The sequence below is a fragment of the Neopelma chrysocephalum genome, unplaced genomic scaffold, assembly GCF_003984885.1.
Source record: "Neopelma chrysocephalum unplaced genomic scaffold, ASM398488v2 Primary Assembly neopelma1_119, whole genome shotgun sequence".
Taxonomy (NCBI): Eukaryota; Metazoa; Chordata; class Aves; order Passeriformes; family Pipridae; genus Neopelma; species Neopelma chrysocephalum.
In genome coordinates this window covers 1,918,761-1,936,198 of record NW_020897781.1, presented here as the reverse complement: position 1 = coordinate 1,936,198, position 17,438 = coordinate 1,918,761, and the positions used below count along the sequence as shown (strand labels likewise).

Here is a 17,438-nt window from a genome sequence, read left to right as displayed (position 1 = left end):
ATGCACTTCACTCCTAGACAGAGCTCCAAAATCCAGCACGTGATTTCTTAATTTAGGGCTGATGCCTGGTAAGCAAGATAACTCGTGGGACAGATAAAAATCCCTTCCCAGTGCCATATATTGGCTCTGAGCCCACCTCAATGACAACAGCTTCAATTTTTAGCAGGGTGATGAGGAGCTGGCATGGGTGGTGAAGAATTCAAATCCTTTATCTGTCAGGATGTGGCTGATGTTGAACCTTAAAGGAAGTCAATACTGCTAGAGGACACTGAAGGGTCAGTGTCCTTGTAACTAAGGGCACTTGAGATTTCTGAGCTTGATTTTATAAATCAGAAAGAAAAGTATTGTTTAACATTAGATATAAGAAATGGAGGTATGAAGATTTAATGCCAGGAAGGGCCAGGCCCTCAGTCACCATCTCACTCCTCTTCATCAGCCATTAAATATGTCCCCAAAACACCAAGAAATCCCCAGAAATAAAGAAACACAGAGAACAGAAGAAGTGCAAAGAAAAATAAATGTGTATTTCATCTCATGAAGGTTAAATCTCTGGTATTTTTACTGAATGCAAATTTTCCATTCTGATGCTTCGAGGCTTAAATTAATGATTGTGATTATTTAATTTCCCTCCGTTTCCCTTCCGATTGCAACCGTCGCTGCTGTTTTTCACATCACACATGTAGAGTTTTGCAGCTGCCACAGTCTTTCATGTGAAGGTACACTCTGAATCACGCTCAATGCTTCAGTGTAAAAGTCTGGGCTACGTCGCTCTCCCGCGGTGCTTTTGTAAAACCGTCTATGACTGTGTCAGCTTCCAGCTAGTCCCTTAGGAGACTACAGGTCATTCCCTTGGCACCTGACCCTATAAAATGTACATTGCACGAAGTCATGATTGAAAATGTACAGAGGAAATTACACATTCACCAAAAAAAAAAAAAAAAAAGGAAAAAAAAATAAAAAGAAAGAGAGAAAAGAAAAGCCCGATTGCTATTTTACAAGAGAAAGTGTGTACCATTCCATACATACAAAATGTTTTAAAATTGTACATAAGTACCAAAGGCATTATGAGAGATTCTTTGGAGATGAAACGAAAGTGCAAGAAAGCCAAGGCAACAGAGCAAATGAAAGGAAGCAAAGCAGCAGCTGTCTTTGCTTTCTAAAGGACAACCAAACTTCCACGCTCAGCCGAGCCCCAGAGTTTCAGGAGCGGGAGGTGAAGGTGTGCAGCACCCACCCTCGTCCCGGTGTGAAAGTCACCTCTCAGCTCTCACTGTCAGGACAAATGCATGAACCATTTTTAGCCCAGTTAAGGCCAAATGAGCCAGATGCTGTTATAAACCAGGATAACATCAAGGTAATCTCAGGGAAACGGCAACATACTCCAGCAATGGATGTACCCCTTGCTTAGAAACCTACTTAGGACTTTTTTTTTTTGCAGCTCTTAAAGCTGAGAACTTTGGACCTAGAGACGAATTTCAGGCCAATGCAAAAATGTGATTGCTATTTTTTTCAATGGCATCCAGCAGTATTTGACTGGAAAACTTAGCTCTTCATGCCTTTGTTTATTTAGATTAAACACTGAAGGGTAAGTTGTACCCAATATAAGTCTTATATCTGTGAAAATATAGGCAAAATGAAATCCTAGAGGATGATTCATTTAGTGAGGCTGGTGAAATCTCTGAATAGGGGCAATCGGAGTCTGAAGTCTGATCTGCTCTGAGAATCAGATTTTGTGGTTATAACATAGTCATTTCTTCCATAACTCTAAGATCAAAGATGGGCTTTTGACGATTCTTTTCTTAAACATCTCTTAACTAGGGACTTTTTTTAAAATACGTAGGCAAGGGTAAGACCCACAAGGCAGTGGGATCCTCTGCCTGGGCAGTAGCCAGGTTTGTGGGAGACCATGGCACTGCCATCAGCCAGCACTGCTGCTGTGGGACACCCTGTCACAGCATGTGAAGCCTTTGCCCTTGGCTCTCTGATGGCATGGGACAACTGTTTGGCCACATATCCTAGGAATGGGCTTTTTGGACTTGAAGTTGGCACTGGCCACTGAATTATATTTGTTTGTTTGAAAGGAAGCCAAAGAAATTATCATTTAAAGAACTGCATTGCTCCGCTGCATGGCCTGTGCTGCCTTCAGAAGTAACATTTCTCCTTGGGATGGGAGTCACACATCAATTCCCACTGCAAATCTTCCTTTTTGACAGAAAGACATTATTAAAATAGTCTTTTGGTTTTGTTTTACCCACTCTCTCACCTCCAAAATTGAACTTTTTCCCCTCCTTGTGCATCTCAGATGCAGCTTTATCTGTTTTGAAGCGTGTGTGTGTGCACGTGTTTGTATCCACGTGCACACACAGCAACACGTGGGTGCATGTACACAAACCACATGCACGTGTTTTTGCAGCCAAAGTTGTGTTGTCCTTTTATCTTGCAGGTTATGACAAAGATAAACTGTGAACTTCATTCAATCTGTACAGAATTTACAGTTCAAATGTATAGCAATGAAGAATATATAGGAATACAGCAGCTGTTAAGTATTTATGGGCTGTGTGTGTTTGTTTTGTTCCGGTATTTTTTAATTAACATTACAAAGGCAATCTCTTATTTTAGCTTCCTGATAAAATCTGTTTAAAGAAGCATTCAAATGCAGTAAATTTCTTAACAGGGTGTTCATTTTCCTCTATTCCCAGTTATGTTGAGTCACATCACAAACCAGGCAGGTGACACTTTGGTGTCTGTTCAACGCACATACACTGATTACATGTAGAGATACCTACCAGCATATGGCATGTAATGTGCAATCTGTGTGCAGCACACGTGGATAATGTGCCAAAGTGACACTAAGCAAGATAAATTTCATAAATACAATGTCTCTATTGGAGAAACAGGAGTATAGTTTTAGTGTGTGGAGCATTGCTGTATAAGAACAGTGGCACCCACCTATACGAATTACTGATAAAAGAATGAAACATTTATAAGAATAATTTATTGAATCTCCTAAAGCATTTGATATACCACGCAGCACCTGCCACTATGCTTAACATCTGCTCTTGATTTAAAATAACAAAATCTCTGTCATTTATCAGCTATATCTGGTTTTGCCTCGGTGTTCCTGAAAGTCTCAGGTACTCTACATTGTGCGTGAATTTTTTTGAGAAAAAGTGAAAAAAATTCAAATTTTAGGGTTTGTTGGGGACGGAAGAGTAGCCAACACAGAAAGGTCTTCATTCTGCCTGCTGACAAAAGCATGGGATAACTTCAGCTCCAGGGAAGATGCTGGACCAGTATGAATAACCAGCCAGGACTGAAAAGACCTGTCACCAGCCTCGATGACTTGTCCTCAGCAAGGCTGAACATGGTGTTCAGAGAGATGCTAAAGGACTGAGACCTCCATCTGTGATAAACCCTTTTTCATGAGCATCACTGCACATGGAAAACACTGGGTCATGGCCACTGTGTTGGTCAAGTTTAAGGGATCACCATGAAATGCTGCTTCTGCTTTAATGGGAAGTGCCCATGGCATATCAAAGTAAGGAGGCATTGTCCCATTGTGGCTTGCAAGGCTTGTGCTGACCTTTTTTTGTGTGGAGAGGGAAGAAGAGAACATCTCCCGAGGTCCAGAGTCATCAGTGTCAAATGGAGCTGAAATTCCAAGGCAGGCTTTGTTGGCAGCATGACATTCAGCCTTGTTTTGGGGTCAGAACCACATAAACTGGAGATTCTGGCATGGCTTCTACCTGAAATCATTAGCCCTGCCCTAAAATTATCGGTGTAGCTGCAGGTGAAATCTAGCCTGAGCTTGGCACTGAGTTTTGGAAAGCTTTGCAGTGAGCTCAAGTTTCTCAGCACTAGGCAAATAGATGCTGCTCGAGAAATTCATCTGCAGCTGTATTTACAGGAACTGGGAGAGGGGAAGATGCTTCCAGGTTCACTGGCAGCTTTGGAAACAGCACAGCTTGCACCAGCTGCTTTCCAGTTCTCCCCATTATCAAGCCTGCCATGCACAGCCACATGTATGGGTCACTAAAGGGGCTGGGGGTCTTGAAAACAGCTCCTGCTTCAGGAAGCAAAAGCATCCACAATGGTAGAGCCTGTGAGCTCCTCTCTGAGATGTTCAGCTGGACAAGAAAACCTGAACTGAACCCTCAACCTTGTTTCACTGCAATCAGCAAAAGCCGTGGGGACAAACCCTCACAGGGCACTGCACAGAGGGACAACACAGACTCCATCCCTGGGTGGAAAGGCTCCAGCAGAACAAACCAGGGATGTGTTGAGGCCATGGTGGCTCAATGAGGAAACAAATAAAATGCCAATAAAAAGCAAAACTGTCATGCTAAGCAAATATGAAGGCTCTCTGGTGCATCTAGTGATGTCAGGCCAACAGCAAGTCCCAGTGCAGAGTTCTGGCATTACAGCTTCACTGGTAAATAGTATGGACAAGGAAGGTGAGGATATAGGACCAGGGTCAAACTAGATTATGGCAGCAGTGCCAAGAGATACAAGAGACTGCAAACCGTGAGCAAGATGGGCAAACACTGAAGGCCTCATGACAGTCTGGTATTACAGTGGGGAGAACAGTGGCAAAACATTTATGGACATAAAAAGGTAGCTCAGTGCCACTCCATGAGGAGAGTAAGAGATGCTTCCATGAGGAATGGCTATGGCACAGCTGCAGGGTCCCCGAGACCACCAAGGGCTGTAGACAAGGGCAAATGAAACTTTCAAAGAGGGATTTCCAAAGTTTTGGAGTGACAATCCCCCCTGCCCCTCGGGCTGTGCTGCACCAAAGCAGGGTGCAGGTGAGAGTGTCCTATGGAAATTAAAACAGACATATGGCAAGTCCCACACATGTGGGTTCAAATGGCATCTCCAAAATTAAGACCAGTCCTCCATCCTTGGCACTGCCTGCTCCTCTGGACCCTCAGAAAGGGGTATCTGGGATGCTCTTTTTCAGAGGCATCTGGATGGAAAGGAGGTTGTTACACACAGCCAACACAATTCATATTTTTTCCTCCCCATGTACACGTTTGAAGGAACCACAGGTACAAACATGGTTTTTTTACCCCGTAGTTACAAGCAGAAGTGGAGTCTGTGCATGCTGTATCAGAGGGATGGGGTGATGACTGGTTGCAGCATGAAAAACACTTGGTATATCAGTGTTACCTACAGAAGCACCGCAGCACCGTACGAGATGGGTCACTGTGGGGACAGGCTCTCCCCAAAATGATGCTTTTGGCAACGTTACCTTGTCAGGTACTACAGCAATCTGGGAGTGCAGATACAGCTGGAGCATATTGCTGTCTACTCATCTCAGGCTGCATGCAGTAGCAGGCAAAATTGAGAGTACAGTCAGTGAGATAGTCCAGAAAGCACATTCATAGGTTAAAAAGGACCCCGCTGCTACCTAAATTAGAAGCGTGATTAATAGTGTATCAAAAGGTGTGTAATCCCTCTCCCTCTAGACACTAATATAAGGCAAGCAGTATTGTGTCACTGGGGCATCAAACACTAAGATATACTAAAGAAGATTCCTATGCAGTATTATTATCCTTATTATTAAAAACCCACCCTATTGTTATTGTTAAAAAAAACCAATGAGCCCACACCCCTGCTCGAAGCAGATTTTGTTCTGTGAGGCAGAAAAGTCGGGGTGTTTGTGTGCTAAAAGCAAGAGTTTGCTTTTACACCGCTGAGCAGCAGTGACCCCGTGGGGCTCGGAGGGGCTGCTGCCCTCAGCCCTCCACCACGGCCCTCTGCAGCCTCAATGTTACCTGCAGGTGAAGGAGCTTTTGTATCTGATTTCCTTGTTTCTGGTTCAGGAAAAGGATGCTGATGAAAACAGAAGATGCCAACCTGTGATGGAGAGAGAGGATGGGAGAGGATGCAGGAGCACAGCTGTGGTCGGAGGGCTGTGCTGGGAAGAAAAGGTTGGAGGCTCAGGGTTTCACTCTCAGCCTGAGGGTTCATATGATGGAGAAACAGAAATCCTTATCCTGCTCCTGGGCCTTTTAACATTTCCCCAAAAAAATACTCACTGCTAAGGGTCTTCGTATGGGACAACGTTTGGGTAAAGTCCTTAGGAATTTCAGTTTCTTTTTTAATTTTTACATTTTAGTTTTAGCAATAATGTTCCTGTGACCAAAGTAGTCTGGGGATATCAAGGAAATGAGGTTTCCAGTAATTCCCTCTAGGGAAAAGTATGAGTGAAGGTGTTCTTCTTTTCTCTTGGGTAACTGGCTGGAAGGGGAGCATTTGTATCTGAGGTGATGCTCTGGCTTCTCAGGTAGATAATATAAACTTGTTCTAAAAATTCACATAATTTAAAATTTTAAAAATCAATTAAAAATGTAAAAATATACCTATTTATCTGTAAATAGTAATGACCCTGCAGAATTTATTTGGATCTATTAAGTAACATTTGAAATAAAACACATTTTTAGAAAATCTGATCTATCACATAGTCTGCCTGAAGAAATATAATGGCTTTCTGAGCTGGACAAGAGGTTTGTTTTCGGTGAGCTCCTTGACATTTTTAGCTTTAAAAAGTATTATTAAGAAAATGATTCAACAAGGAAATTCACATACAAAATCTGCACTTGAGTAACATTAAAGTCCCTTCCCAAATATTGGGAAATCTGACTTATGGCTAGTGCTCTGTTCCTATGGTTGGGGTCACATTATGAAAGGCCACCTTGCAACACCTCCAGACACGTCTCCTGGTCAGAGACATGAACTCCTCAGACCACCTGAACTCACACTTGTACCTGAGGCACTCAAAAACTGACTGTGGGTTCAGGTCCCAGTCCCAGACATTGCTCTATCCCATGGGGGGGAGTCAACTGCATTATTTCTCCCTAGACCTAGAACCAGGTTCTGAAAAAAAAAAAAGCCCATCCAAAACCTTCTTGGAGACCAGATCCCAGGCTCTGATCCAAGCTCATGGCTTCACATTCAGCACAGAGATATCTCGAAACCAGGTTCTGGGCACAGAACCACACACGGGCATGGGCATCCCTGGAGCAGTTCAAGATGGCCTGCTGGAAATTTGGCTTTTACTTCTTCTTCAGCTCTCTTTGGACTCCTCTGTCGACACTTGGCATTGCCTAAAACTTGTTTCTGTCGTCCAAAAAACATGCAACAAGACTTGGGAGGGAGAGGGAAGCAAAGACCAGCCCAAGAGAGGCTCAGCAGTGGGGCAAAGTTTGCTTGTCCATCCTCTTAAAGTCTGCTGGGACCTTTAAAATTGGGATTGCTTTATTAGCAAAACTGATTTTGTTTCTTTTAATCTAGTTGTTAAGATTTCTTGTGGGAGATTATCACCAGGAGTGAGTGATACAGGCATGGGGGAGCTGAATGGCTGAAGGTGAAGACTTTGCAGGGAGTAGGGGACTACGATTTAGGGCAGGAATTAAATTATTTTTGTCAGTAAGCAACAAGCAGGCAAAGTCATTGTTTCTGCAAGCTTAAATCATTTCAGGGAAATAAGGAGCATTATTTGCAGCTAATTCTGGTATAAGTTAACCCCCAAATCCAGGTCTTTCTGCCTGGGTGAATGAGAAGTGATGATTTATGGCATGCTTGTGGATGGAGGTGTGGGTCAGAATTTCTTTGATATGAAGCCACAGAAAAAGGTGGAATAAATCTTACACCTTTCAAAAAAAATTCTGTGTGAAATATGTTGCAGCCAGATATGATCTGTGTTGCATATGTATAAAACCAGTTTTCTGCAATTAGTGATTATGGAACAAATCCAACAACTTTTAAAGATACATGTTAAAAGATGTGTTTTATAGACTCCAGTAAGCTGAAGAGGGTAAACTCAATTCTTCCTATGCAGGCCCTGAAGATGAGCTTTAAAGTCCTTCCAACCCAAACCATTCCACGGTTCCATGAATTTATGATTCTGTGACTCTATGAAAAAAGACCAGTCATGTACCTGTGCTGCAACAGGACTGCATGACATCATCCTCAGCCTCATCTGGCATTCTTGCCTTTATATCATACCCTTCTGTGACAAATTTCCAGCAGGCCTTGAAAGGTAATTGCAAACAAATAAGACAATAAATCTTTGTTATCTCTGACTTGGACAAAATTTGCAGTGAGCAGCTGGCTGGAGCAATGTTGATTTTTGCCTCACCTAATGCAATTTCTATTCTTGTGGGCAGTAGAAAACACAGGCCACCAAGTTTGATTTAGGACCTGCTGACACTTCTTGCTCTACCAGAAGGCATCTCATTTTGGAACATGCCACAGGCAAATCTGCACAATTTACAGCCATTTGGCATTTAAAGTTTCCTCTGTGTGGAAGTCAAGGGCATCCCTGCTCTCACTCTGCACAAAGAAATCTGGAGCCTAAAGGAGTTCTGGAGCACAAGCAGAGAGGGAAAAATTGCACAAGTTAACCAAAATATGGCTCAAATGGTAAAGAAAGGAAGCAGCATGGCTGGAAGCCCAGGGTCCCCCTAAGAAAAATGTCTTCCCCTCCTGAATAGTGAAAAATGGCAGGAAAAATTGCGCAGAGCCTTTATTCCCCTTCCTCAGTTCATGTGAAGACCTGTGTGTTGGTCCTGGGCACTAGCAAAAGAACGGTTTTATTTCCTGTCTGCAAGCAGTCAGACTGCACCCACATCTTCCCTAAGGTCAAAATCATCCTGGGTCTCTCCTGGTTACTGTGTCTGGTCAAGCAAACAAGTGGAGAGAAACAGGCTGTGAGTCTCCCTTCAACCCGAGCAAGTCGATGTTCAACCTCTGAAAGGCCACACAGAAATTAAATTGTCACCTAAATATCCTTAACAGGCTCTTGATATGACATAGGGAAAATGTGGCAAGATAGGGTTTGAAATCACAGACACAGCCCCAGCAGGAAACACATGTGGGATTTGGGCTGTGAAAGCACAGGAGGGTTCAGAGGCACAATGCCAGCCATGGTGTCCCAGCCCTGGAGATGGATCCCAAACACAACCTCTCCTGATCCACCCCCTCCCAGAAAAAACCCACCAATCTATCCATGTAAAGGATCACTTCGTGACTTTGTTTTGGTCCCAAAAGAAACTTTGAGCATCACTTTTCCCCTCGCCTTCCCCCAGCTGAACGCACCACTGAGGTTCCTGGTGATGACACAATGATCTTTCCAAAAGGAAGTACTTGAACAACAATGAAACGGGGCAGACTTGGATTGGCACAACTCGCAGGCAAGCATGGGTAAGAGGCTTCTGAAAGACCATGAAAAAAACCTCTTAACTCAGCTTGAGGGATCCAAACAAACCAAAGGATGTCCCGAGAACATGGGTGTGAGTTTTTTGGCAGGGCAGAAGAAGAAAGGGAAGATTTTCACGGGCATAGTGTGTGCAAAAGTGTTCAGGCACGATGCAAACTGTAAGAAAAGTGCCCATTCTGACCAACAGGGCTTCCAAAGGATGGAGCTCAGCAGCTCGCAGCAACACGGGGACCACAGAATCCTGCATATCCACCCTCCCCCTCTGGCCTGGTGGCTGTGCCTCCACAACAGCACTGTTGGCCATGAGAATGGCTTCACACCATATAGCAGCCTTCCAGACGGGTTGCCTTTGGTTTGTCTTTGCTTTCAAAGCACCCCCAGGTCCCTTGTCAGCAGGAGGAGAGATAATTAAATATAATACATGGTTTAAAATAGAAAATTCCATCCCTGTAGTCTCTTGTCCTCCTTCTGTCTCTTTTCTCTGCCCCCTGGATTGTCCCTCTTCTTGCACTCAAGATCATAGTTCTGAGCTTTTCAGTTTCCTAAGATGGGATAGTTTCCAAACTGTTCTGGTCCAGAGTAGTATCCTAACCTGTCCCACTCTGAGGCCATGTCTTCTGCTCATGCAAATATCCCGGCCACCATCCCTCCCCTCCAGGGGCTCTATGCAACATTTCCATGTATTATATTGGAATTATGCCACCTTCCTGATGGCTAATGAGGAACCACAGAGTAACAACCCCCTGTAATTACACGTGACCCGAAATCTAAGCCGGAAACAATGTGTTCATTCCAAACACCAAAACACCTAAAGGTGCAATCACGGGTGCCATGACGTAGCAACTCCCACCTAACACCTGTCAGCCACCAGTTACTGTGATCTACAAAAGCCCTGGCTGGGTGATTTATTCCTGCCCTGCGCTTCTGAAGATTCCCAAGAAATGCAAATTGCCTACCCTGCGCCATGAAATAATTTCACCTAATGATCTTAGAAAGAGAGTATGAAAGAAATCTGGACTTCACGGCTCCAGTTCGCCCACCACCGTGACCTCTTCCACAACCGCAGGCTCGGACCTGCTCGTTCTCCCCCAGAGTAAGCTGCAAGAAAGTATCTGCCAGCTAAGGATGTCCTAGAAGGAGGAAAACCTTAGCTGTCGATCTCCTTGAGAAGTTCAACACGTGGACAGCTGGAGCAGGCAGCTGCCAGCGCTTGGACGTGGCTCGGCGGCTGCAGGAAGGCTTCACTGCCGGGGGGCTGACCAGCCCATGTCACTGAAGGGTCCCTCGCCCGTGGCCGACCTGGGAGGGGGACCACAGGGCGTGCAGAGGTCAGAATCGGTGTCTGACTCCCCTTCTGCAATGTAGGGTCTGATTTTGGCCACGGCTGCATAGCAACCGTTGTTAAGGATGTCCAAATTCTCTTTGGACTGGGAGATGCTAAAGCCGCTGAAAGAGCGCTCTAGTTCCTCGTGGTCTACCGAGGGGATGGAGATGGACGTGTCGCTGTCTCTCATGGCACTCTCATGGTGTTTGGTTGTAATGTCTTCGTTCCTCAGGTACTCTGCGCTCGCCCTGTGCCCGCCGCTGTACAGGGAGCGCTCGTGGGAGGGCGGAGGTGGGATTCGGACCAGCGAGCCGGGGTCTCCGACGGGAGAGGAGCCGTGGCTCTGCCGCTGGCACGACGTGGAGGGCGGGCATGCGTTGGTTGGGGCTGGTGGGGCGGAGAAGTTCTTCTGACCCATGGAGCTGGTGGACCTGATGATCTTGATGATGCAGCCGTTCTTGTCAATGTGCTCCCTGCTGTCTTCGGGGCTGTGGTAGGGAGGTGCTGGGTCTGGTTCTTTGGACCCAAAATAAGCCTCCGTCTCCGTTGGTGGGATGCCCATCCGCTGCATGTAAATGTTCACCAGGAAGTCCAGCTTCTTCTCCATTGACTGAACCTGCAAAACACCACAGTTCCAGTGCCACATGCAGACCAAAGCACATCCGGAGTAAAAGCAACTTCCATTGAGGAGCAAGAGTGGGGCTGGGCTTCATAGATGACCTCTGCCTACGCACACCCCTCAAACCCTTAGTAAATATTTAATTGTCCTGTTCTCCAGGTTTAATTCTCCACCTTGTTACAGGGTTTCCCTTGTTACAGGGTTTTCCTTATGCTCCTGTAATCTTTTTGACAGGCACCAAATTCCAGAAAAGTTGAAGCACACCTGCATCCTTCCAGCTCCTTCCTGAAATTGGCACTTGTCTGGCCATGGGGATTTCTGAGCCTTATCCTCCAAGAAGATTTTATATCTTCAGCAAGGCCATCAGCTACAGCAGCCAGGCTCAGGGACTCATTTGAAATGTGTCTAGTGTGGTGGCAAAGAAACCAATGTGCTGTTTTCAGAAATAATATAGACTTTTGACAAACTCACTAAAAAAGGAAGACTAAATGTCACAGAATCCAAAGTGCCTGTTTGAAAGTGGCATTTAGGCTTCTAAGACATTTAGGGACCTTTCATAACATCCACCTTCCTTCTTTTTGAAAATATTCTTGGCTCTTACTTTTTTTTTTTTTTACCTAAATGGTAACATCTCACTTGGGAAAAAAGGCAAGAGAAAACCAGTACAATGCATGCAACACCCTCTGACGAGAACCCCCTCCTGACCCAATATACCTGCTTTTCAACTTTTCCAAGCCTGCCCATCATGCTGGGGTCTTCAGGCAGCTCCCCCTCTGCTGGCCCTTTGGTCCGATCCTTGTCAGTCATGGAGGATCCTCTCCCAACGATCTGGTCAACTCTACCGGGATCAGAAAATCCCCCCACCCCCGGAAAAGGACCTGGAGTCAGTTGGAGGCAGCAGGTGAGGAGGGCTCCGCTTGTCGCGCCTCCGTGGGACAAAGCAACAGCCTCTTGCCCAACTAACACTCCAAATTACTCACAGACACGCAGTGGCACTGAAGTGTTAATTCAGATGCAAAATTCAGAGCAGTATTAGCAGAGTTTGAAATTATCCATTTCTGTTTATACAGATAAAACCTGGCACATTATGCACAGTAAATTTACCCACTGCAAAGAATTTCTTTAACTGGCTTTCTTCCAAATCAATTAACTCCTTATTTGCGCTGAGAAATTATTTTTTGGGGGGAGATCAAGTTTTCTATCTAGCATGTACCAATGGGATTTTTTTCAGTCTCTGCAGCAGTTTCCTCTCCTCAATGCAAATGCACGTGTGTAATTCTCACATCCATGAAAACGAGCCGCTTGTCCTAAGATCCAGACAAACAGGTGCAGTGCTGTTTTAGTGGAATTACATCAAGGCCATAACTCACCAAACACTACCAGATTGTTTTCATCTCAGTGATACTGCAGCTCACACCTGATGTTTTCTATTAGCAGAGCTCCAGGCTGGGAACAGCAGAGGATACTCCTGCCAAATCAGCAGATACAGGTACTAACTTATTTACACACGTTACATTTGCACCTCCTCATTCCCAGTATAGATACACCTGGGATGATATACAGCTCCATAAGTATAGGAAGAAGGGAGGGAAGAGCCAGTCTGGAAGCTGGAACTCAATTTTATTTGAGGCATCAAACATAAATTTTCTTGAGAAGTAAACAGAGTAGCTTTTTGATCCCTCAAAAGTCAGGGGAGCCTCTCAGTTTTGCAACAGCTTCTTAATGCCAGGCTGGTTTACAGCCTAATTCTGTGCCAGGCAAACTTTACTCTTGCATAATGCACCAAAAGTAAGGGTGGCAGGGGAAAAGAAGGGTTAATTAATCTGACTGAAACCAAGTTGAGGTATCTTGAGCGAAAACTCAAAATGCTTCTTACGCAGTTCTGCCGTGTGGGCCATGGGTCCATGCACCAGGAGGAGGAAAAGGAAGGAGCTGAACACAGACAGACAGGGGAAAATGAACAAACAAAAACCAAGGAAAGGATGAGACGTGAGGCTATTTCCAACACAAGAGCCATCTGTTTTCTTTACATTTGACAGGGACTTCATACGTATGTTGGCTGTTTGACATTAAGGGACAGGTATCAGTGGGTATGGACCAGCGTGGCTCCCTTAGCTTATATTAGAGCAACAGCAGTTTACAGCACCAGCTCTGACTCCAAGAGATGAAGTGGATGAGCACATCACATCAAAGACAGAAAATATAAGCCAACAATTATTTGAGAGTTTAGCTTTGATCCCAGAAGATACTTCATTTGGGCAGGGATGCGACAGAATACTGTTCTGCTTTAAAAGCCATGTTTGATCCTTTGCTTAGCAATATAAGCACAGGAGTACAAGGAGCACCAAGTGCTATAATTACAAGTGTGAGGAATACGCATGCCTTATTTCTCTCTTGTAATGGGAGAAGGAAATTATTAACAGGTACGGGAACTCCCCACAAGGGATGCAACTACTGACATGACATACAGCACAAGAAATCCTAGGACAATGCCGTTACCATGTAAGCAAAGAGCTGTTAAATTGGATACCTCGGGCTACCTTGGTTTGGAATCACAAGTCAAGGCGTAGTACAGCCACTGTACGAACTCCTCTCCTGTATGCACAAGCAAGTAGACTTGTAAAACAATGAACATGCGTTTAAAGAGGCCCAAAAGTCTAAATGCCACTGAATGCTGCAGAAGGCCTAGAACAAATAGGGTGCTCTGTCCTCCTGTCCCATCCAGCACAGCACTGACACTGATACATGTCCACTAATGGAAATGAGATGTGCCTCAACAGTTGCTGAGTAGAGCAGGGAGGCAGGACAGACTGTAACACAGAGAGGGAAAATGAGTGTTGCATTGTAATAACAGAGATAGTCTCGTGCAACCCTAATTCTAATCTTGCAGAAAATGAGGCAGAACTTCTGCTCTCTTCCACGTCTTGAGAGAAGAGCTATCTGCTAATTGAACCCTATAGTCCATTTCAGGGGCCAGCTGGCACTTCACAGATGGAATGATCACTAGCATCATCTAGAACAGCACTGACTTGTCCATCCCCTTCAGGCTGGACATAACTTGCCTCTAGACCTGCTGTGATTTAGGGGTGGGACTGAAGTCCTTCACAGAGCTCACCCATAAAGCATTGAGAAGCCTTTTCCTATAAACTATTGACACCAGAGCCCAGAATTCCTGCTTGATTCATTCCCTTTGTGTCTATACTTGAACACAGTCCTGTCTCCTGAGGTGGTCATCTTCCACAGCTCTGAGGAACCAGAGGGCCAGATCTGGCCTGGGGGGCAGGTCAGCACCAAGGATGGTGAGAGGGGCAGCTGTGGGACACTGACTTCAGCACAGAGAGGGGAGAAGAAGGTGAACCAAGTCCTTCTCTCTTGATGGGAGAAACCAGGCTCGAGGTCTCCCACCCCTTTGCTTCCCACAGCAGAGTGCTCCAACCCTCAGCAAAGCCCAGAGATTTCATTTGTGCCTTATCTGATGTAAGAGAAAAGAAGAAATTCCTTACGAGCTCTCAACCTACCTGTACCTAGCTGAGGATGCCAAGAGCAAGAGGTCCTTTTACCCATTAAAAGATTTTGAGATTTTTTTCCAAATTGGGCCACGAAGCTTGAAAGATGAAGAAGATTAAACATTTTCTATTTCTATTTCTATTTTGCAAGCAGAGGGGGATAGTTTATGCTCTCACTGTGTGACAAAGGGCCAAGAATCTTCTGAGATGGCCATCCCACTTCTACACTGCACCCCGTGGGCAGCCTTGCGTCCTCTCAACACTTCCTTTGGCTGTGCCAAACACACACGTGCAGAGGGAAGAATTCAGCTGAAGCTGTGGCCAGAGTCAGCCCCATGTTTCTCCCTTCCTAGCAGAAGAGGATTCAAAGATTTCTAAGGATGCATGACAAACTGTGCCATCTGCTGTTCTTGGTAGGCTCTGCTGGGTCTTAGTTTGGGAGGGAGAGAGACAAGGGGATCGCTCTTTAAAGTGAACTTTGTTATCTTCCCGTCTTTCTAATGATACAAAAAAAATGTAAAGTCTTGCATCAGCCACAGTGCAGGTTTTCTCATGCTTCATTATGCTTCATGCTAACAGTGCATGCAAAGAGGTGTAGTATGTCACCCTCGGGCCAGAAGCAGACATCAAAAAGGTCAAACGGCTCAAATGAGATAAAAATGAAGTGTTTGGGAATATCTATTCAGGTCTTTTCTTTTTTTCTTTATTTCTTATAAATTTTTGTAAACAATCCAGGCATTGAAGCCAAACCCCCTTCATCCATGTCACAGGACAGGCTACTTACCCTTTCATTTGGCAACAAAGTTTGCTCTAAACAAATTTTGATCAATAACTGTTGTCTAAAAAATAACAGCTGAGATTGCACTTATTCTAAGTGGATTTGGGCTTGGGGCTCCTCAGAGCTCTGGTTCCCATCCATCAGGCACCCTAAGCACCTCAGAAGTCCCACTGGTGCCTGTGGGAGGATGTAGCTGCCAAAAATTAAGCACAGCATAAACCTTTTAATGGGTGGGAGCAGAGATTTCAGCAGCCTTCTGGACTGACTCTGCTGTTTTCTGCAGCCACAGCTGAATAAAGGAGGAAAGAAAAAAATTCACTGGAAAAGGGAGCAATTATTAAAATAAAAATCTAAATGTCCCGGGAGCGTAGTGGGCATGTGCGAACAGATTTTTAATCAGTATTAGAAACTGTAAAAACAGGGGGAGAGAAAGTCATTAACATGAAGCTGATATAGCAACAGACTTGGATTGAATAAAATAAATATCCCAGTTTGAGGCCTCCTCTCCTCATATCCAGAAATCAACTTTTCTCTGTGCAAGGCACAAGCTTTCACATGAAAATCTTGCCTCTAGTAAGGTCTGTTGCATGTATAATCTTACAGGTTAAATACAACAAAATCCACTTGAATATGTATTTTTATTTTAGAATCTAAATGTTTCTGCAGATAAGAAGGTTATTTCATTTTCCAATACTATTTTGGGGCCTCATCATTTGGCAGGGAGAAGAAATGGGAAAAAATGCTTCTCTGAGATATCTTTTTTCCAAGTATAAAGCTTGGGGCTTCTGGAAAATTCTCTTTTTTAAATGTTTGAGCTAGCTGAGTGGGTAAGGGTAAGCTTTCAATATTCGTTTTACTCACATTTCTCTAGTGAAGATTACTCAGAGCAGCTTAAATAAAAATCAAGAGATTTGTCACATATTAGTGCTTAGGGAAGTAAATATATTTAGAAAAAAAAATATTTGAGGCAAAGCCTGCTGCATTTAAGAATCACCTACTGTTTCTGCATGGAAAATGACTTTCTGGCAAATATTTATACCTCCCTTGTGCTCCAGTGGTATCAATGCAAGGTGAAAATACAGCCCAGTCATGGCCTTGCTGCCCAGAACTCAGAATGCCCTAAAATGGGTATTTTGGTGAGAATATGTTCCTCATGGCTTGAGCTTCAGGTATGGTTTTACTTAAGGAGAGAACTTGATGAGAAATATTTCACTGTGGGCTGGGTTTGACTCCTGCTCTTTTTCCTTGGAAAATCAGCATTTATTTATTTTTTCAATGTAAGTCCTGTGGTAGTAATATTTTAACATATTTTTTTCCTCCATGGTCAGTAGAGTGGCATCAGCAAGAAACAGAGATCACTGTGTTCATCAGCTACAAAACACTTCATTCTTACTTTCTGGGTAAATATTCCACCTTTTACCCCTGAAGATAGCCTGATAAAATATGAGATTTTAGAAAGGTATAATTTAGCCTTCTAACACCTAGAAGAAGACTGACAATAGAAAACACACTCTCTGAGGGAACTGATGGTTATTGATGACCGTATGAATGTCCCTTTTTTGTTCTCCTTTGGCTGGCCTGGTTTGAAAGCTCATCACTGAAAGCAAATCAGAGCACACCCAGAGCAGCAAGCCCTTTGTGTCATGATTTCACAGGCTGCTTTGCTCAAGTGATAAATGCCGTCATATAACTGGCATGAAAGGGGTTTGACCTTAAGCAAATGAAAAAACCCAGAGAAAGCGGCATTTTGGTGAATCCTAACCTAGGCGAGTACTGGGGAGATTCTTTGGAAGAATACATGGGTCCTTTGGTTGGATACTTCTTATGCCGGGGAGTTGAAGGGGGTGGGGGACCCACAATCATATCTATCCTGGCAAAGTAAATAAGAGAAAAGACACCAGCAAAATGCATAATGAAGCAACACGTAGAGAAAAGTTGGTCAGAAAAGTTGCAGAAGGAAACAACTGAAAAACAGAACGACAGAG

At 44.3% G+C, this 17,438-nt stretch overlaps 1 protein-coding gene across 9 annotated transcripts in view; it reads right to left on the bottom strand.

The window, feature by feature from the left end:
- Positions 1 to 503: 503 nt before the first annotated feature.
- The window catches only part of KCNQ2 (potassium voltage-gated channel subfamily Q member 2), a 75,695-nt gene continuing 58,760 nt past the window's right edge, over positions 504 to 17,438 (bottom strand). For 5 of the 9 annotated variants that reach the window (XM_027697156.1, XM_027697157.1, XM_027697159.1 and 2 more), the window contains 2 exons: positions 11,884 to 12,007; positions 504 to 11,166 (listed from right to left, as the gene is read on the bottom strand). In XM_027697156.1, coding sequence (XP_027552957.1) covers positions 10,468 to 11,166; positions 11,884 to 12,007 — 823 coding nt within the window. In that variant the 3' untranslated portion in view covers positions 504 to 10,467. Of the gene's footprint in view, positions 11,167 to 11,883; positions 12,008 to 17,215; positions 17,324 to 17,438 lie in introns of all 9 variants that reach the window. The other 4 variants (XM_027697152.1, XM_027697153.1, XM_027697154.1 and 1 more) reach the window with 1 other exon arrangement.